Source organism: Hibiscus syriacus, unplaced genomic scaffold, assembly GCF_006381635.1.
Source record: "Hibiscus syriacus cultivar Baekdansim isolate YM2019G1 unplaced genomic scaffold, ASM638163v2 tig00111741_pilon, whole genome shotgun sequence".
NCBI classification, from domain to species: domain Eukaryota; kingdom Viridiplantae; phylum Streptophyta; class Magnoliopsida; order Malvales; family Malvaceae; genus Hibiscus; species Hibiscus syriacus.
In genome coordinates, this window is record NW_024063166.1 from 326,576 (window position 1) to 347,959 (window position 21,384).

Sequence of the window (21,384 nt, forward strand, 5' to 3'; positions counted from 1 at the left end):
CTACTTTTATAAAGTATTTTCTAAAAATAATAAAGGCTTTTATAATAAATTTATCGTATCAAATTAGACGATAATTAACTTCTATAATCGAATTGATTAAATGCAGCTTAATCCGAGCACCGAATTAAAACGACGAAGGTGTCGGACTGCATTTTTCGATACCAGAATCCTACGGATCAAGGCCTAATAGTTTTTGCCTACAAACATCCTGTATTAGTGCATTAGGAAATTTTGTACATCCGATATTAAGTTGGTTACCTTTTAAACTCCATTCAAGTGATGTTCAAAGACTATCGGTAGCCGATGAAAATGTCAATTGAATGGTGAGATAGCCTTGTCGAATTTTGGCGATGTGGTCTTGATGGGAGCCCAAATATCGGCACCGTTGCTACGAGCAACTCCGGCGGTATACGATATTGGAACGAGGCATAGTCCTTGCCTTCTCAGGCTATAATGCTCTACATCCTGGAAGAAAAACCGATTTAAAATCCGACCATAATTTTCCAATGATGGCTCCCTAAATTCATGGTTCCATTGTGTTTCAACATAAATGATGACAAATGGTTGAGCATGAGAAGTAAATAGGGCTTTATGTTTACATATCCTAATTTCTTTGTGTACCTGGTTCCGCTTGCATGTTATTTATCGGCCCGGTTTGAAGATACGGAGCACTCAAAACCTGACCAAGGTCATAGCCATTAATAATGTTACAACGATAATTAAAATCATAACTGCAACTGGTAAATCATAAGCCATTAATAGGCTGTATATGTTCACTGAATTTTCAATTGCTGATCTTTAGAAGCATGCATTTAGAAATTGCAACTAACACCAACTAATACGCATGCTATGATAATTTAGGTAAAACGGACAAGAAAAACCGACCTTAACTTGTTCGTGAAGAAACCGTATGTATTCCATTGCTTCCAAGAGAACAGAAGCTGTATCTGTTAAAATAATTAGTATGCAGAAAGAAGAAATGAAGAGATGAAACTCTGCATTGCTAGAAACCAATTTGACATTGCAGATAAAATAATAATAGCAGAAGACGCAATCGTGACCATATTCGAGAATATAACCCCTAAAATAAGTCGAGAGAATGTAGTTTATGCCATGCGGATATAAATTAGGCATCTTCCTTCGAAAAAGGGTGAGGGATTCCTTTAGTATAACTATGAAATGACTATAGAAGAATATATATTCCTAAGAGGAGACATAAATTTGAGTAAAGAAGGCTAAATACCTTGGTGGGGATCGATAAGTCGGACTTCTGTCGTTTCGATGCCAAAGAAGTGAAACTGGTATGATCAACAGAGCAAGGGCTCCTTTTGTTTTCCATCATCGTTCCGATCTCTATCCAGTTTTCACTAATTAAAAAAAAAACAGTATCACATACTGAAATAACACCATGATCAGAAACTCATCTGACTTCATTCATCAAGCTGAACTGTCATGAAAAGGGTACCAAAGATATCAAATGCTTAAAGATGCAGATTATCGAAGAACATTCATCTTACTAATATAAGACCATCTAATCAAGAATTGAAAGCTTTGAAATCATCAGCATCTAACTAATGTGACATGAAATCATCCATGTAAGCATGATTATATAAACGGTTCAAACTTGTTTACATATTTTCCCTCAATTCTCAGCTCGTTCAAGATTCAATGCAAGAGCAAAACTAAAGCAATCAAAACCAATGACCCTCGGAATATATAAAATTCGCCGGAAAAATCGAATACCGTCGTGAACTTATAGGTATTCGTTCAATATTCATGATTATATAAATTTGGCTTTTAAGAAAATATCGTCTCGAATAATTTGATGTTTTATTCTTCAAATAAGTATAAGTATAATTTGGTATTCCCTAACATAAAATCATACATCGGTCATTGAATATTATTACTTATAGGTATAAGTATAATAATGAAATCTTTAATTAGGAATTCTTTTTATTATTTATATATTTTAATTTTAATTTATATATTGGAATATTATTGTTGCGTTGGTTTATAGTAGCTAGGGAGGAAAAGAATTTAATGCAGATCCTAAGTTAACATGAACTTGAGATGTATCCTAAAGTCATTGTTGAAGATCATTTTGAACAGGCAGAGGCTACATGATGCTATAATCATGTTCTCTCCAAAGGTTTTTATAATTATAGCAAGTGGTATTGTTTGGGGTAATTAATGTCGTTGAAGTTGAACACATGCTTGGCATTGGCTTCCCATTCTTACAATAATCATGCACGATCATATTTCATTTCGGTAGTTGGGTGACTTAATTTATATGTTCATTTAATGGATGAAAAATATAACTTTATTTAAATTATTATTATAAATAAATTTTTAATATAAATATAATTATAAATGAGAATAAGTTTATCTCGTCCGTCGTTGACTGTTCACTTCTTTTGATTTAGACGGAGGTCGCATTTAGTAAAAGTATAACTGTTGGTTGGTATTTTTCTGTGAGAGAATTGAAGGGATGGGAGTCTGTGAAGATGATTGTGGAGAACACCAACTTCTAGTTATAGTTGAGAGGTATTTATAATGACTCTAGTTGACGGTGTTAGACATACGATCATTATGACTATTCGTAGGTCAACAAGCTAAATAGATTGAGTCGTCAGATCTTGAATTTTGTACTGATTGTAAAGATAACAATTAATCGATTAGGTACCGATTTTAAAATGTTGTGAGGGTGCTAGTAATTCCCTATATGTAACCGACTTTCGAGCATATTTTTTGATATACATACATTACTATTATACCAATAGCACCACAAGTGGATTAGTTGAGCAACTAGTCATTTTTCTAAAGAAAGTAGAAAAAACCGTTAAAGAAAAAAGGTCCACATAAGTTTGAAAAGTAATACGCCCGCCGATTCACCAGGTTCTATCACTGAAAGGCTCTATCATACTCAAAAAAAGAGTTTGATTCTGACTCTGAAGGAACGCTAGCTATATGCTTAACACATGCAAGTCAAACGTTGTTTTCGAGGAGCTAAGAGGAAGGAAAAAAGGCTACTAGCTAAAGGTAGCTTGTCTCGCCCAGCGGGTGAGAACTGTTTGAGAACAAAGCGGCGAATGGGTGTGTAACGCGTGGGAATCTACGGAACAGTTTGGGCTAAATCAAAAAGTTGTTTTAATAAATAAAATATATTACAATTTTTAAACTCCCATAAAATAAAAATAATTGAAAAGTTTCACGTGCGACAATATTAATATATGGCTAAGAAAAGTTATTATTTTTGTTATTATTTTTTTAACAAAATCGATAAAAAATTATCAGAAACATTATTATTTCTACTGGTTTTGTTATTATTGGGCACTTTACCAGTTTTGTTAACATATCCGGTAAAGTGTTATCGGTTTTGTTATTTTTTTTCTACCGGTTTTGTTATTATTGGGCATTTTACCGAAAATGTTAAAAAACATTAATGTTTTAGGTAGAAACAATAATGTTTTAGGTAATTGTTTTTATAGATTTTGTTAAAAAAAATAATAACAAAACCGATAGCGCATTTCCTTACCGTATATTAAGGTCGCCCTACGGTAGAACTTCCCAAAAATAATATCTCCAATGTTTCTAATAATAATTTATATATTTTCTTTTAAATCTTGAAACCATATTGAATTTTATTAAAACAAAAGAAGATACAGCCTTAATAATGTGACTGATTAAAGAGAGAATTTTAGGGACTATGCCTAGGCATGTAAATGAACTGAACGTTTAGCGAACCGTTCATGAACCGTGCGGTGGGAAGTTCGTTTATGTGCGTTTATTTATTAAATGAACGAACATGAACAAGATTTACGTTCGTTTAATTAAATGAACGAACATGAACAAAGGGCTCGTTCGTTCATTTACGTTCGTGAACGTTCGATTATATGTTCGTTTATGTTCGTTCATTTATGTTCGTTCATTTATTAAATGAACGAACATGAACAAGTTATATTCCTTAATGAACGAACATGAACAAAAAAAAATTTTGTTCGTTTATATTCATGTTCGTTTATGTTCGTTTATTTATTAAATGAACGAACATGAACATACCTCCGTTCGTGTGTGTTCGGTTCGTTTACATGCCTAACTATGCCCACCAAAAAACTCAAACATAAAATAAAATAAAAAAGAAAACTCAAAGACATAATAACAGTCGAAGTATTCTTTTGAATCTGACATTCATCGTTCATAGTAACATAGTGATCGTCAATAGTACTCATTTGTCTCAATCAAACTAAATGTTTTACAAATGATGGAGTAACGAACGAATCAAAGTAAATGCTTCGCAAAATAGATCTGAATACATCGATAAACAATCACAAAAGAGAATCTAACTACTGAAAGGTCATTGACAATCACAAATCATATACAAACGACAATTGCAAATCTATTAGAGAGGTAGGAAAACAACGTGTTGTAAGGTAAAAGAAACGTACCACAAGAACAAAATAAAGCGATCTAGACTGATGTCATCGCTGACAAAATAAAAATAAAAATAGGTAGAGTTATAATAATTTATATTTAATTATAAAATACGTGAACGATAAACCAATATTTGCAATCTAATGATAAGCTAAGGGACGGCAAAGGCAATTATGTTTACAGACTATAAAGATGAATAAATCATGATTAACCTTTCCATGGCAATCTTTTATGGAATACTTTAAGTTGAAATACATTACTCTTCATGCATTTACAATTTAATCCTTTCATTTTTATTTTTTTCAAACACTTCCTTTAATTTTTCATATTTAAAGATCCAATCTAATTATTAAAACTGAATTTTCTTTTTTGAATTTGTTGATGTGATATTTTAAAATAAAAAATACCAGCTCAGCATTCATTTAACAGAAAATGTAATATATCTGAATTTAACAATTAAATCCAAAAACAAATAGAGGAATACAATTTTGAAAACAAAAGTAAGGGGATCAAATTCTAAATGTATGAAGGGTATAGGGATTTAAAATATATTTTAATCAATTATTTATTATTTAACCTCTGTAATATCGTTAAAGTATGAGCCCTACCTAAAACTAGATGAATTTTATATGCCTAAAAGCTAAAATCCACCAAAATGGTGGGCTCTGTTTTGGCAGCTAGTACAATTTATTTTTTATATTATATATTTATCGATGATTGATTGCTCTAATTTTATAAAAGAAAATATTAATAGATCATAGATTTAAATATTAGCGTTATAAATTAAACAAATTGCATTCGAAATATCACTCTTAAAATAAACTTATATAACATCTAATCTGAATTAATAAATCAATAGATTAAATATAAATAATTAATTAAAAAAATGTTAGAACGTGGGTGGTGTAATATCACAAACTCGGGTCCACACACCACAAATGCTAGATGTGTGAGTGTTTAATATCGAAAGGTTGAGAATTATCTTTGAACAGATACTGTCTTGTACTTACGTCAGATTAATAAAAAATAAAATAGAATTCAATTTAATCACTGGTGATCGAATTCATAATCTCTAAGAACAACAACGATTCATTTAACCACTGAGATAAGTTGATTTGTGCCGTTTCAAACAATATATTTACATACGCATAAAAGAGTTGAACATAAAATGGGAAGTTGTTTTGATTTTATTGAATAGGGGATATCATATGATATGATCTTTCCATAGACTGACAAACATTGTTTTACAGGGTCAAAGGAATACAAGTCAGATTTGCAGTCACCTTTTGCTTTTTCTACCATATTTTGTATGACTTTGCAAACAGAAATCAGTAAAACAAAGGTGTTGAAGTGGCAACATGTTCAATTGCTGACACTCTTCAAAGTGTGTGAATTATGGCTCCCATCCTTATCAGCATGCACAACTACAGTCTCCTGCTCTTGTTTCTGCTTCAACATAATTCTCACAACTTTTGGGACAATATTATCATAATTGTCCACAATGGGAAAAACTCTAACAAAAAAGGGGAAAAATCGAACGTACTTGTATTAGACACATACTCGTATCCGACACTCCCACCCTAATCTAAGTAACATAGATGATCATAGCCAAAATTTGAGGCTTACATTGCTTTTCCACTATGATAAGTTGTTGAACTCATTTGGACGGAGGGGTAGCTTACTGTGCCAGCAAATCATGATCATGGAGCTGTAGGTTAGTTTTTTGGCCCCATGAAAACTGTTGTTTGATGCCAGTTTATCAGAAACTACAACATAGTGGCTCCCAAAAAATCGAAGGAGTTCCAGTTATGGTGCCTACTGAGTGCCTCTGTGCTTTGATTTGTTAGCAATATAGAGGCTGCTAAACTTAGTGGACCATCAGAAATGAAGTCATTGGCTATTATCAGGCTCACCTGCAGGTTTCCTGCTCCAACCAACTGAGCCGGCTTTACATTCCCCTCGTTTTCTTTTACTGAAACATATGTCTGAAGCTAGACATGATCTCAGAATTGATTGCTCCTGAGACAACGTTTTTTGTTGCGTTATTAGGCTCTGATGTTGCAATACGAGAAGGGTGGGAGCTCTCTCCTTCTACTTTCTCGGTTTGATGATGTTGCTTCATAGATCGACTGTTTATTGCCATTAAAGCTTGTTTATCTCCGGCATTTCCTTCATTCTGTATCGGAACATTTTCCACAATCTGCAAATGCCATCAGGTATCATAATGAACAGACTATCATTTGCTATAACTAAATCGAGAGTAGTTCATGCATGAGAAGCCGAAAAAAAACATGTCAAACAGATAACAGTCTTTTCTTGTGCAAAGGAGGTTGAAGCCTGCGGATAGCAGAGGAAATAACCGATGCTGGGATACGAGACCCAGACTTGCTAGATTGTTTTCGTTTTTCAGTGTTTTAACCTATGCCTCCGGAAATCTTTGCAATGAATTATCATATATCTAGGGGAAAGAAAATGCAGATCAGTTAAGCTTACTTTCAGTTCAAAATAAAAATCGATGGCGTTATCTTATCTGGTAAAACATCAGCCAAAATACACATGTAGTTCTGTATGTTCAAAGGGCTTACATCTTCGCACGAGTCTACAAGTGGTGGCTGGTGGCAGGTAAACTTCAGCAGACGACAATAATCCAACAGTGCTTTCGATTATATCAGGAACATGGAAAGCCTCTCCATAACTTGAAATGGCACTTGCAGGCATAACCATATCTCCAGCATATTCGCAAATTTGTTGAGTTGTGTTAAATGCAGGTCTGGCAGATATTGTGTCTCCGTTGCCAGCTGACAACGTAGGGCTAGGGGCGGAGCTGGTTTGAGCATCACAAGCAGCAAGGAAGCTTAAGTTCTCAGAGGAAGAAAACTTCGAGACATTTTTCGACATAACTTGATCGAGAAGATTCCTGAGTTTCTGAACCTTAGCATGCACAATTTCAATCTTCCTAAGTACTTGCTCCAAGGAATTATTTTCATCTCTGAACTCGAAAGCAATTGATCGTTATTAATGCCGGATTTATCATTGCAATCTGTATGTTGGTCCGTATCAGCTGCACCAAGAAATGACACAGATCACTTCACAATCAAAACACACAAATACATGCATAAATACATGCACACACATGCATATCCAAATTATTGAAATGCTCAAACATGTATATAAGGATTAAAAGGTCGTAAATATGGAAAGAAATAAAACCTAATAATGGATTGGTGTGTTTACGAAGGGATGATAAGGTTTCCCTTTGGAGTCCATCAACTAGAGAGTCACAATGCAGGATGTTTGTAGGCAAAAACTCCAGTGGATGCCCAAAATTCATTTTGCCACACTAATTATGTCCATAATAATGGATGCACAAAATATCAATGTACCTTTCCGTATGGCGAAACAAGCTGCTGCAGAGTCACAATTCGTTCCCCGACCTTATCTTTCTTATCCTATTGCGAAAAAGGAGTAAATTAGGATTCTATTAGCTACAAACAAACCATATCCAACTTAGTAATTAGTATGCAGAAAGAAGAAATGAAGAGATGAAACTCTGCATTGCTAGAAACCAATTTGACATTGCAGATAAAATAATAATAGCAGAAGACGCAATCGTGACCATATTCGAGAATATAACCCCTAAAATAAGTCAAGAGAATGTAGTTTATGCCATGCGGATATAAATTAGGCATCTTCCTTCGAAAAAGGGTGAGGGATTCCTTTAGTATAACTATGAAATGACTATAGAAGAATATATATTCCTAAGAGGAGACATAAATTTGAGTAAAGAAGGCTAAATACCTTGGTGGGGATCGATAAGTCGGACTTCTGTCGTTTCGATGCCAAAGAAGTGAAACTGGTATGATCAACAGAGCAAGGGCTCCTTTTGTTTTCCATCATCGTTCCGATCTCTATCCAGTTTTCACTAATTAAAAAAAAAACAGTATCACATACTGAAATAACACCATGATCAGAAACTCATCTGACTTCATTCATCAAGCTGAACTGTCATGAAAAGGGTACCAAAGATATCAAATGCTTAAAGATGCAGATTATCGAAGAACATTCATCTTACTAATATAAGACCATCTAATCAAGAATTGAAAGCTTTGAAATCATCAGCATCTAACTAATGTGACATGAAATCATCCATGTAAGCATGATTATATAAACGGTTCAAACTTGTTTACATATTTTCCCTCAATTCTCAGCTCGTTCAAGATTCAATGCAAGAGCAAAACTAAAGCAATCAAAACCAATGACCCTCGGCCTGTATATGCTCGCTGAATTTTCAATTGCTGATCTTTAGAAGCATGAGACTCAATAAAATAGTGTTATAGTCGAAAATCATGAGACTCAACAAAATAGTGTTATAGTCGAAAATCATTTATATACTTTATTCAATTTGATTTAGGATAAGCTATGGGTTTAGAGAAGTAGAGGGCTCGGCCTGGCCCGTCAGTGCAGTCCAAGAACATTTAATTGTTAATCTTTGCACATTGTCGTTACCCCTTTTCTTCTCGTCATGCAAAATAGAAAAGAGAAAATAACCTCAGTGACCGAAAATGACTTATAATTTACGATTTTAATCAACTTTTTTTGGATTTGCCAAAATGACCAACAAAATCGCAACGCGAACTCCAACTTCGCAACTCAGTTTCCAAAATGGCCCCATTTCGCGTTGCGATTTTCCAGATTCGTATTGCGATAGTCCAAAATCGCAACGCGGTTTTAAGATTCGCAGTGCGATTTTCAGATTCGTATTGCGATAGTCGAAAATCACAACGCGGTTTTAAGATTCGCATTGCGATAGTATAAAATCGCAACGCGATTTTCAGATTCGCATTGCGATAGTCCAAAATCGCAATGCGATTTTCAGATTCGCATTGCGATAGTTGAAAATCGCAATGCGACTGGTGGTATTGCATTTGTTTCTTAAGAATTTTCTCTAAAAAGATAGTATCCGCGCGGACGTGTCGAAGACACGTATTACCACTACCACGACCACGACCACGATATTATTATTGATGCATGCAATAATATTTGATTTGTGCTACTACTAAGCTGAACATTTGTGAATTGAGTTATCGGTTAAAAGTTAAAACTAGTTGTATGGAATTTCTCTAATTTTTCAATTAACATGAGTTGGTATTCCTTTTTGTTTTTCTAATTGATCGGCCTACTATTCTGGTTTGACAGGACCAAGGAACTTCGATAGGGATTTGCCTGTCCATCAGATGCAAAGCCAATTTTCACCTGCTCAAGGTGTATACAACCATGGTCCATACAACCCAAGAATAAGAAGTCCTTCACTCATGCATCCAGGCCAATCTGGTGCTTGGAATGGATCACAGGCCACTGATCATTATAACTTGGTATCTGATGGAACACCGAGAGGAATGTATAGTAATCCTCCCAGGCATCCTAGAACTTCTCAAAGGGTCTGGAATCCTTCTAATACATCAACTTATGGTAATTTGCCCGGCCCTTACTTTTCTCTAGGAGATGGCCCTAGTTTCAACTATGGAACAGCCAGGCCTCAAATGTTTGGTAACAGGCTGAATCTTGATCAAGGATCTGGAGGTAGTGCTTATTTCAGTCCAGGAAGAGGCAGGAGTCGTGGATACACTGGGAGCAGCACTCCTGGTTTAGGAAGGAGTGTCGGACGAGGACAAGGTTTTCGTGGTCGTAGCTCAGCATCAAACAGGATATTAGGGCCAGAGAGTTACTTTGATCAATCCATGTTGGAAGATCCTTGGCAGCATTTAGAACCTATTCCATGGAAAAGACAAGAAGCTGGAAGGGATAGTTCGAGTACTCCGGGCACTTCAAATTCATGGCTTCCGAAATCCATTGACCCAAAGAAGGCAAAGTTTCAGAGGCTTCTTCAAACAAGTTTAACTCTCAACAAAGTCTTGCCGAGTACCTTGCTGCTTCATTCAACAAAGCTGTTGAGGATACGCAAAATGAATGAAAGTTGCTCAAATCTCAAAGAACAACTACAATTGGCTTGAAATGAGAAGAGATCTGTTATGGCCACTTGATGAGATTTGCTTTTCTCCCAGTCTCATTAATCTCAGCAGGCTTATCTTTGAGATTTGAATTCGAAGATTTCTAGATGAAACCAATATTATTTTCATGGAGGACAAGCAACGATTTTGGCTTTCGAACTGGGTCTGGGATCTCCTCATGCATTTCGTTTTTGTGTTAATAGCCTGTTCTAGGAAGGCCGACTATACTCATGCCATAACTCGCAGAAGTGACAACTTATGAAGACCATATATGGTGGGTTTTTCCATAGGCTATTATTGCAGGTAGATGGTGTTCAGTTTACTTCAGATATGCCAAAATGCTTGGTATTTCACTTAGTTCCTTGTTTGAGAATCACTTTTGAACTATTGTTATTTTAATTTTACTTGTCTTTGACTCTTTACCAATGAATTGGTTGTTTCAAGTTTTGTTCTGTTGGTAAAATCGAATCTTTAATTTGATGAGTGTTCTTCACTCCATACAACTTGAAAAATGAGAATTGAGAAAGTAAATACACAAATTGAAGGTTCAACTTTGAAGAAGAAACATCTCACTTTTTCCTTTTTGTTTTGAAATTAAACAGACTAATTTTATTGAATGAATGATATCTATGAACCAAGACTCTAAAAGGGAAGTTCAGCTGGCTTTTATCTTTTCAGAGTTATACTCTTATTATTTACACATTTAACGTAAACAAACTACTATCTCCTAAAAGAATTATACAAACCCGAGAAAGTCTAGAAAAAGATAACTTAATTTAAGGTTAAAAAACGGCAGAAATAGGCTCAATAAAAAATATTATAAAAAAGTATAACATTTTAAGTCCAATCGAAAATTGTCAGATTATACCGCAAAACTACCTATACAAACCCTAAAAGTTTTCTATTAACTTTGTGCAACGGCTCGCCTCTTTTTTCTTCTTTGATTGGCTGGCGACGGTATTAGTGTTGGTCGTTGATCGTCGATGTTCTTTATTTTTCCTTTATTTTTTTGTATCGCCTCTATGCATTTCCTTTACTTTTTAGTTCTCAATGGTTCTATCTTTATGACATGCTTTCCTCTACCTTCATGACACATTTTTCTCTATTTTTTTTGCATGTTTTCGATTTTTTCTCGATCGTTTTAGTCGTTCTTTTCATTTAATTTTATCATGGTTGGATTTGATGACGTTGACTGATCAATATGATGTTTATTTGTTATCATGTTGATCTTCTATGCTTTAGACTTCATAGTAGATTTAGATAGGCGGTTTGCGTTCAAAGATATTTTCTCACGACATTTAACTCTGGTTTGTGGTTATCGATGCTCTTTAAAAAGATTGATATCTTGTTATGGTTCATTTGACGATGCAATCAGATTTGTTCGTATCGATCTTTTGTTCGAGTTTTTATGGATGAATTTTTAATATTTTCCTTGTATAATCCTTATTTGATCTTAAATGACTGAATTTTTGTATCAATGGATATAGTAATATCCTAATTATATATTTAGTTTGCGTTTATGATTATAAACATTTATTAAATATAAAATATTTCATTTTTTAAAAAAAATAAACGAATTTTATTTGTAAAAAAAAAAAACTAGTGTTTGAAAATAAAGTAGCAACTCATCCTAATTTTTCTATTTTAATCATATCTATGAATATTGTTTCATTTGGTAATTGATAATGTTAGATAAACTCCTCCCTGAATATTCTATTTTATGAATTTGGGATTGATTTGAGATTCATATCAGTATTCTTCGAATCTCGACTTAATGTTATTATATTGCCCATCTTTTTCATTGTTGTTATGCTTTTAGTTTAATCAAATTTCGTTTGTAACTTAAACGTCACGGGACACCAACGACTGCAAGAGTAATTAGATATTTATTATCAAATGGTTGATAATATATAAAATAGATACTACTTTGTAATTAACTTTAGTTTAATAAAAAAATCTCTATTCAATTGAAGTATTATACTCACTTAAATGCTCAAATTACTGCAACTGATTCATTAATGACTCGATAAAAATCAATTTCTTTTTTTAATATCGAACCAAGTAATTTGTGCTAATCAGTAATGGACCCTGGGGTGTTGGAGGATGCGATCACACCACTTAAAATTTTAAATTTTTATAAGTAATTTTTCATGTTTTTATTGATAATTTAAGTTTGTATCCTTAAAATTTTAAAATTTCATCTCTCTATCTATCTATCTAAATGATTTTAAGGGCTAAAAGATTTATTGTTATTCCTTAGTACCAAGTTTGAGCACCGTATATACAAAAATATGAACATTCATTGTTAAATAGTTAAATATTTTCTTTTTTTATTAATCTCAGTTAAGTACAAGGTAATATCTGTTCAAAGATAACTCTCAACCTTTTGATATTGAACACTCGAATTCTTGACATTCCTGATGCTTGAACCGTGACATCAAGGAATAACAATAATTCCTTTACAAATTTATAAAAAAAATTGAGATATAATTTTGTGAAATTCTTTTAGGCAATTTTTTTCTTGAATAGAGTACAATGGTACACTATATGCCTGCATCACGGAAAATGACTTAGGTGGCGTTTGGTTTGATGGAATCCCTTGGAATTGGTGGGAATTGGAATCCAATTCCACCACTTTCCCATGTTTGGTTCAAGTTTTTCAAGGGAATTGGAATCTCTGATGGAATTCAATTCCATCAAATGAGGGAAAGTGAATTTCATCCAAAAATGGATGGAATTCAATTCCCTTGTTGGAGGGAATTGAAATTTGACTATACTACCCTCATCAATCTTTTGGTAACTTATTCATATATTGAATAAAAATATTTTTTTATTATTTCGGGTCGGGTTTCTAATTCATATATTCGGGTCGGGTCTGGTGAAACTTTATTTTGGTCGGGTCGGGTTTTTTTAAGTGTGATATTCGGGTCAGGTCGGGTCGGGTTCGGGTTTAGGGTGAAAAAAACCGGACCGACCCGAAAATATATATAATTTTACCTTATATATTTAGGAATAATTACAATAATACCCCTCTATATATTTTTTTCAATTAAGTCACTGTTTTTATTAAATAAAAATATTTTTTATTATTTCGGGTCGGGTCGGATTTCTAATTCATATATTCGGGTCGGGTCGGGTGAAACTTTATTTTGTTCGGGTCGGGTCGGGTTTTTTAAGTGTGATATTCGGGTCGAGTCGGATCGGTTTTTTAAGTGTGATATTCGGGTCGGGCCGGGTCGAGTTCGGGTTTAGGGTGAAAAAAACCGGACCGACCCGAAAATATATATAATTTTACCTTATATATTTAGGAATAATTACAATAATACCCCTCTTTTTTTTCAATTAAGTCACTATTTTTATTAAATAAAAATAATTTTTTATTATTTCGGGTCGGGTCGGGTCGGATTTCTAATTCATATATTCGGGTCGGGTCGGGTGAAACTTTATTTTGTTCGGGTCGGGTCGGGTTTTTTAAGTGTGATATTCGGGTCGAGTCGGGAAACAAAAAACATTTAAGTAAATTAAATATTCTAATATAAGTTCATAAGATTAAGAAATAGGTTATTTAAAATAATAAATCCTAAAATCAAGGATCCTATCATAAAATTGTACCAATTTTACATTCACTTATGAAGTTGGGTGCTGCAAATTGTGATTATATCTTTGCTGGTCCAATCCATGTAACATGAATGTCCCTAATACCATATTTGTCAGGTTTACACTTCTTGTTCTTGGCATTTTAATCAAAGGGAATTTTACGAAGACATATTTAAAACAACTTTTCTTTTTTCCTATGTGGTATTATTTGTCTAAGAGAATCCTTTTGACTCACCCTGCAGATAAATGTGACAATATATGACTGGGATATAGTGTGGAAGAGTGCAATCCTTGGTTAAGTTACTGTTCCAGTTGAAAGTGTAGGTGAAAGCACCCCAGTATGGCATACATTAGACAGGGAACCTGGACAGGTGCTCTTTCATTAAAAAGTTCTGGCTTCTTTACATCTTTTATTAATTCTTATGACGATCAATAAGAGGTTTTACTTCTTTCAGGTTTGTCTACACATTACAACACAAAAATCACCTGTAAATTCTTCCAGGTAATTTTGCATCTTTTTATACGAATATATGCTAAAAATGAAAATAATTAAGATGAAAAAATTTCCAGTGTTAGTCCCTCTTAATGGAAAATACAGGTGTAATCATGTTTATTGTCTCTATATTTCATTGAGTAGTTTGAAAGCTTCTGTTGACAGGCGTGTAAATGGATATGCTGGAGCTGGAGCTCGAAGAAGGGTCACTTCAGAAAAACAAGGGCCTATAGTGGTTCATCAAAAGCCAGGGCCTTTACAGACAATATTTAACCTCCATCCAGATGAGGCAAGTCTCATAGAATGTATTTCTAACTAGAACTATTTATAAATAAATTGGGCATGGTATGGTTAGAGTAACAGATATTAGTTCTGGGGGCAGTCCTGTTTCATCACTTCTAGCTGCAGTTGACAAACTGACATTTCTTTCAGGTTGTGGAGCATAGTTATTCGTGTGCACTTGAGAGATCATTCTTGCACCATGGTCGTATGTATGTCTCGGCATGGCACATATGTTTCCATTCTAATGTGTTCTCCAAACAAATTAAGGTTAGCTTACCAGTTTGTTGTATTAATTACCAAGGTTTTTTGTCTTCATAAGGTAAGCTGAAACGTAATAGTCAGTTTGGTAATGGTAGAATCCAGAGATGCATTAATCCCTTTATTTTTCTTTTTTAAAGGGGAAAATGACTAAACTAACTAAAAAGATAGGAAATTTTATGTATATTTAACACTTGTAAACTGAAAGGATATATGTTCAAATCTTTAACAATTTTTGTTTAAATAATAGGTGGTAGTTCCATTTGAGAATATAGATGAGGTATGCTATATTTTTCTGTTCAACACTTCTCCAAAGTTGGTTTTGTGGAATAAAAATGAATTACTATAAAGTATTGCATGCATTTTCTTGACCAAGTTGGAGAAAATTTTGAATTATTTTATGCATATAATATTTTATTTTATCTATGCAGATTCGTAAGAGTCGGCATGCATTAATTAATCCTGCAATAACAATCATTCTTCGGACGGGTGTGGGTGGGCATGGTGTACCTCCATTAGGGAGCTATGATGGTTAGCAACTAAATTCTTTACTAAGCATTGGAGCTTTAGGATTTACTCTTTCAAGATTTTGAATTACTACTAAATGGTTCGTTAGCAGATGCAAAAGCAGCATCACCAACGAACGGAGATTCGACTTCAGCATCACTCAATCCAGAACATTTATCGGTATCAGATGCGGTGTCAGCAAATGAACTGGAACATTCAGTTGCATCCGGATCCTCAATTTTAACTGTTGTAGTGTCATTATTATTTGTGCATCCTATTATATCAACCTCGACATCCTCGGGAGCATTATTTTGTTTATGCCTCACAACCTCCATGTTATCAATGCTCTCTTTGCACTTATTCATCCACCTTGAACAAAGCTATCCAAGGGACCGTCTTCTCCTTGTCAGCTGCAGCTTTTGCAGCACAATGTAGTTTATTACCTGGATTAACATCCATCAGTATCCGTTCAGAAGCCATACAACAGTCATAGTACCAAAAAGCAATGCACCAAAGACAATGGCTCCATGGTTCACCTTCATGCTGATTAAAAACCAGCTTATATTAAATTTCAAAAACTCAAATCTTCCAAAATCAAATGTGCACGTGAACTAAAAGATAAACACAGCTAGATTATTAGCTAATTCGGTAATTAAACAAGGCGGGAATAGCACAAATGATTTTGATCAAAGGAGGTAAATGAAAAGAAAAGAAAGAAATGAAATTAGAGAATTCCCCCCAGGAAGTTAGAACTATAAGACAATGCAGAAGCCATTAAATGTATACCATCATTCATTTCATATGACCATATAAGATACAAGAAATCAGTGATTGTGCAGATACACAAGGCAAATTGTATAAAACGCTACCATATTTGAAGCCTGGAATCCAACTATCATAAAAAATGCATTTCTATTCTTGAATTTTGAATTTGAAACAAGACATCAGAAAGAGCTTGTTGAACAAATATTCCAAATTTTAGTAACAGCTGACTAAGTTCTTCAATTATCAGAAACCATTCCAGACATTGCAGTGTTTGTTAGCTCAATTGAATTTTGAATTAAATACAATACAAGATAACGAATAGGAACAAATTTAAGACTTTGGTGACTAATTTTCCAAAAAAAAAAAAGAACGAAATGGAAGAAACTTATTTTGCAGAAACGGGAGGGAGAGGGGGCAATAGAGCAGTAAAGCATCATCTCAAAAGAAAAAGCTAACAATGTGAAAAATTCAAAGAAATCCCCCACCTTCCTCAAATTTGTAATCAAATTTGTAATTCAGATATCATCATGCAAGTAAAGCTCATGTCAACATGCATGCATGCGTCATGACATTCATATTCACATACATGATACATGCTCCCACATACATGAGAAGTAAGAAATGATCATGAAAGTAGAAAAAGCAAAAGAAACATATTCCAAGCTATACTCAAACAACCCATTAAGCTAAAACAAGAAAGTAAACAAACGAAGAACAAACAAAAACCCAGAAGGAAACAAAAACAAAATAAGGCAAAAAAAACTTTCCTTCTCCTGAAAACAGTACCCATCACATATTATGTTGGTATATACGTATAAAAGTACGTATAAAGAAGTGCATGAGAACCTATGAAGAAACAGAGAGAGGGAATGTACCAGCGAGGTAGAGGCAGAGGGAGAGAGAGTGTAACCCCCTCAGACCGACTGAGCCGGCTTTACATTCCCCTCGCTTTCTTTTACTGAAACATATGTCTGAAGCTAGACATGATCTCAGAATTGATTGCTCCTGAGACAACGTTTTTTGTTGCGTTATTAGGCTCTGATGTTGCAATACGAGAAGGGTGGGAGCTCTCTCCTTCTACTTTCTCGGTTTGATGATGTTGCTTCATAGATCGACTGTTTATTGCCATTAAAGCTTGTTTATCTCCGACATTTCCTTCATTCCGTATCGGAACATTTTCCACAATCTGCAAATGCCATCAGGTATCATAATGAACAGATTCTCATTTTCCATAACTAAATCGAGAGTAGTTCATGCATGAGAAGCCGAAAAAAACATGTCAAACAGATAACAGTCTTTTCTTGTGCAAAGGAGGTTGAAGCCTGCGGATAGCAGAGGAAATAACCGATGCTGGGACACGAGACCCAGACTTGCTAGATTGTTTTCGTTTTTCAGTGTTTTAACCTATGCCTCCGGAAATCTTTGCAATGAATTATCATATATCTAGGGGAAAGAAAATGCAGATCAGTTAAGCTTACTTTCAGTTCAAAATAAAAATCGATGGCGTTATCTTATCTGGTAAAACATCAGCCAAAATACACATGTAGTTCTGTATGTTCAAAGGGCTTACATCTTCGCACGAGTCTACAAGTGGTGGCTGGTGGCAGGTAACTTCAGCAGACGACAATAATCCAACAGTGCTTTCGATTATATCAGGAACATGGAAAGCCTCTCCATAACTTGAAATGGCACTTGCAGGCATAACCATATCTCCAGCATATTCGCAAATTTGTTGAGTTGTGTTAAATGCAGGTCTGGCAGATATTGTGTCTCCGTTGCCAGCTGACAACGTAGGGCTAGGGGCGGAGCTGGTTTGAGCATCACAAGCAGCAAGGAAGCTTAAGTTCTCAGAGGAAGAAAACTTCGAGACATTTTTCGACATAACTTGATCGAGAAGATTCCTGAGTTTCTGAACCTTAGCATGCACAATTTCAATCTTCCTAAGTACTTGCTCCAAGGAATTATTTTCATCTCTGAACTCGAAAGCAATTGATCGTTATTAATGCCGGATTTATCATTGCAATCTGTATGTTGGTCCGTATCAGCTGCACCAAGAAATGACAAAGATCACTTCACAATCAAAACACACAAATACATGCATAAATACATGCACACACATGCATATCCAAATTATTGAAATGCTCAAACATGTATATAAGGATTAAAAGGTCGTAAATATGGAAAGAAATAAAACCTAATAATGGATTGGTGTGTTTACGAAGGGATGATAAGGTTTCCCTTTGGAGTCCATCAACTAGAGAGTCACAATGCAGGATGTTTGTAGGCAAAAACTCCAGTGGATGCCCAAAATTCATTTTGCCACACTAATTATGTCCATAATAATGGATGCACAAAATATCAATGTACCTTTCCGTATGGCGAAACAAGCTGCTGCAGAGTCACAATTCGTTCCCCGACCTTATCTTTCTTATCCTATTGCGAAAAAGGAGTAAATTAGGATTCTATTAGCTACAAACAAACCATATCCAACTTAGTAATTAGTATGCAGAAAGAAGAAATGAAGAGATGAAACTCTGCATTGCTAGAAACCAATTTGACATTGCAGATAAAATAATAATAGCAGAAGACGCAATCGTGACCATATTCGAGAATATAACCCCTAAAATAAGTCAAGAGAATGTAGTTTATGCCATGCGGATATAAATTAGGCATCTTCCTTCGAAAAAGGGTGAGGGATTCCTTTAGTATAACTATGAAATGACTATAGAAGAATATATATTCCTAAGAGGAGACATAAATTTGAGTAAAGAAGGCTAAATACCTTGGTGGGGATCGATAAGTCGGACTTCTGTCGTTTCGATGCCAAAGAAGTGAAACTGGTATGATCAACAGAGCAAGGGCTCCTTTTGTTTTCCATCATCGTTCCGATCTCTATCCAGTTTTCACTAATTAAAAAAAAAAACAGTATCACATACTGAAATAACACCATGATCAGAAACTCATCTGACTTCATTCATCAAGCTGAACTGTCATGAAAAGGGTACCAAAGATATCAAATGCTTAAAGATGCAGATTATCGAAGAACATTCATCTTACTAATATAAGACCATCTAATCAAGAATTGAAAGCTTTGAAATCATCAGCATCTAACTAATGTGACATGAAATCATCCATGTAAGCATGATTATATAAACGGTTCAAACTTGTTTACATATTTTCCCTCAATTCTCAGCTCGTTCAAGATTCAATGCAAGAGCAAAACTAAAGCAATCAAAACCAATGACCCTCGGCCTGTATATGCTCGCTGAATTTTCAATTGCTGATCTTTAGAAGCATGAGACTCAATAAAATAGTGTTATAGTCGAAAATCATGAGACTCAACAAAATAGTGTTATAGTCGAAAATCATTTATATACTTTATTCAATTTGATTTAGGATAAGCTATGGGTTTAGAGAAGTAGAGGGCTCGGCCTGGCCCGTCAGTGCAGTCCAAGAACATTTAATTGTTAATCTTTGCACATTGTCGTTACCCCTTTTCTTCTCGTCATGCAAAATAGAAAAGAGAAAATAACCTCAGTGACCGAAAATGACTTATAATTTACGATTTTAATCAACTTTTTTTGGATTTGCCAAAATGACCAACAAAATCGCAACGCGAACTCCAACTTCGCAACTCAGTTTCCAAAAATGGCCCCATTTCGCGTTGCGATTTTCCAGATTCGTATTGCGATAGTCCAAAATCGCAACGCGGTTTTAAGATTCGCAGTGCGATTTTCAGATTCGTATTGCGATAGTCGAAAATCACAACGCGGTTTTAAGATTCGCATTGCGATAGTATAAATCGCAACGCGATTTTCAGATTCGCATTGCGATAGTCCAAAATCGCAATGCGATTTTCAGATTCGCATTGCGATAGTTGAAAATCGCAATGCGACTGGTGGTATTGCATTTGTTTCTTAAGAATTTTCTCTAAAAAGATAGTATCCGCGCGGACGTGTCGAAGACACGTATTACCACTACCACGACCACGACCACGATATTATTATTGATGCATGCAATAATATTTGATTTGTGCTACTACTAAGCTGAACATTTGTGAATTGAGTTATCGGTTAAAAGTTAAAACTAGTTGTATGGAATTTCTCTAATTTTTCAATTAACATGAGTTGGTATTCCTTTTTGTTTTTCTAATTGATCGGCCTACTATTCTGGTTTGACAGGACCAAGGAACTTCGATAGGGATTTGCCTGTCCATCAGATGCAAAGCCAATTTTCACCTGCTCAAGGTGTATACAACCATGGTCCATACAACCCAAGAATAAGAAGTCCTTCACTCATGCATCCAGGCCAATCTGGTGCTTGGAATGGATCACAGGCCACTGATCATTATAACTTGGTATCTGATGGAACACCGAGAGGAATGTATAGTAATCCTCCCAGGCATCCTAGAACTTCTCAAAGGGTCTGGAATCCTTCTAATACATCAACTTATGGTAATTTGCCCGGCCCTTACTTTTCTCTAGGAGATGGCCCTAGTTTCAACTATGGAACAGCCAGGCCTCAAATGTTTGGTAACAGGCTGAATCTTGATCAAGGATCTGGAGGTAGTGCTTATTTCAGTCCAGGAAGAGGCAGGAGTCGTGGATACACTGGGAGCAGCACTCCTGGTTTAGGAAGGAGTGTCGGACGAGGACAAGGTTTTCGTGGTCGTAGCTCAGCATCAAACAGGATATTAGGGCCAGAGAGTTACTTTGATCAATCCATGTTGGAAGATCCTTGGCAGCATTTAGAACCTATTCCATGGAAAAGACAAGAAGCTGGAAGGGATAGTTCGAGTACTCCGGGCACTTCAAATTCATGGCTTCCGAAATCCATTGACCCAAAGAAGGCAAAAGTTTCAGAGGCTTCTTCAAACAAGTTTAACTCTCAACAAAGTCTTGCCGAGTACCTTGCTGCTTCATTCAACAAAGCTGTTGAGGATACGCAAAATGAATGAAAGTTGCTCAAATCTCAAAGAACAACTACAATTGGCTTGAAATGAGAAGAGATCTGTTATGGCCACTTGATGAGATTTGCTTTTCT

At 35.0% G+C, this 21,384-nt stretch overlaps 4 protein-coding genes and 3 long non-coding RNA genes across 8 annotated transcripts; 4 read left to right on the forward strand and 3 right to left on the reverse strand.

The window, feature by feature from the left end:
- Positions 1-115: 115 nt before the first annotated feature.
- Positions 116-8,695, reverse strand: LOC120168971 (transcription factor bHLH153-like). Of its 2 annotated transcripts, XM_039177212.1 has the most exons (6): positions 8,619-8,695; positions 8,230-8,353; positions 7,815-7,880; positions 886-951; positions 622-679; positions 116-465 (listed from the first exon to the last, which is right to left on the reverse strand). In XM_039177212.1, exons 2-6 carry the CDS (start codon positions 8,326-8,328, stop codon positions 449-451), a joined length of 306 nt encoding a protein of 101 aa, XP_039033143.1. In that variant the 5' UTR covers positions 8,329-8,353; positions 8,619-8,695; the 3' UTR covers positions 116-448. The 2 variants fall into 2 exon arrangements, with proteins under 2 accessions (XP_039033143.1, XP_039033144.1); XM_039177213.1 differs by lacking the exons at positions 116-465; positions 622-679 and having other exon boundaries at positions 725-947.
- Positions 8,696-9,568: 873 nt separating this feature from the next.
- LOC120168924 (protein SICKLE-like) lies at positions 9,569-10,442 on the forward strand. The gene is made up of 2 exons (XM_039177177.1): positions 9,569-9,572; positions 9,628-10,442. Exons 1-2 carry the CDS (start codon positions 9,569-9,571, stop codon positions 10,440-10,442), a joined length of 819 nt encoding a protein of 272 aa, XP_039033108.1.
- Positions 10,443-14,281: 3,839 nt separating this feature from the next.
- On the forward strand, positions 14,282-14,764 carry LOC120168975. Its single transcript, XR_005520630.1, has 3 exons — positions 14,282-14,407; positions 14,492-14,538; positions 14,695-14,764. It is a non-coding gene; the product is annotated as an uncharacterized LOC120168975 (long non-coding RNA).
- Positions 14,765-14,947: 183 nt separating this feature from the next.
- On the forward strand, positions 14,948-15,602 carry LOC120168974. Its single transcript, XR_005520629.1, has 3 exons — positions 14,948-15,078; positions 15,320-15,349; positions 15,501-15,602. It is a non-coding gene; the product is annotated as an uncharacterized LOC120168974 (long non-coding RNA).
- A 331-nt stretch (positions 15,603-15,933) lies between these two features.
- LOC120168925 lies at positions 15,934-18,223 on the reverse strand. The gene is made up of 3 exons (XM_039177178.1): positions 17,912-18,223; positions 17,357-17,527; positions 15,934-16,119 (listed from the first exon to the last, which is right to left on the reverse strand). Exons 1-3 carry the CDS (start codon positions 18,221-18,223, stop codon positions 15,934-15,936), a joined length of 669 nt encoding a protein of 222 aa, XP_039033109.1.
- Positions 18,224-18,682: 459 nt separating this feature from the next.
- Positions 18,683-19,590, reverse strand: LOC120168898. The gene is made up of 3 exons (XR_005520613.1): positions 19,514-19,590; positions 19,124-19,247; positions 18,683-18,774 (listed from the first exon to the last, which is right to left on the reverse strand). It is a non-coding gene; the product is annotated as an uncharacterized LOC120168898 (long non-coding RNA).
- Positions 19,591-20,463: 873 nt separating this feature from the next.
- LOC120168926 (protein SICKLE-like) lies at positions 20,464-21,298 on the forward strand. The gene is made up of 2 exons (XM_039177180.1): positions 20,464-20,467; positions 20,523-21,298. The coding sequence occupies exons 1-2, from the start codon at positions 20,464-20,466 to the stop codon at positions 21,296-21,298; spliced, it is 780 nt and encodes a 259-aa protein (XP_039033111.1).
- Positions 21,299-21,384: the final 86 nt, after the last annotated feature.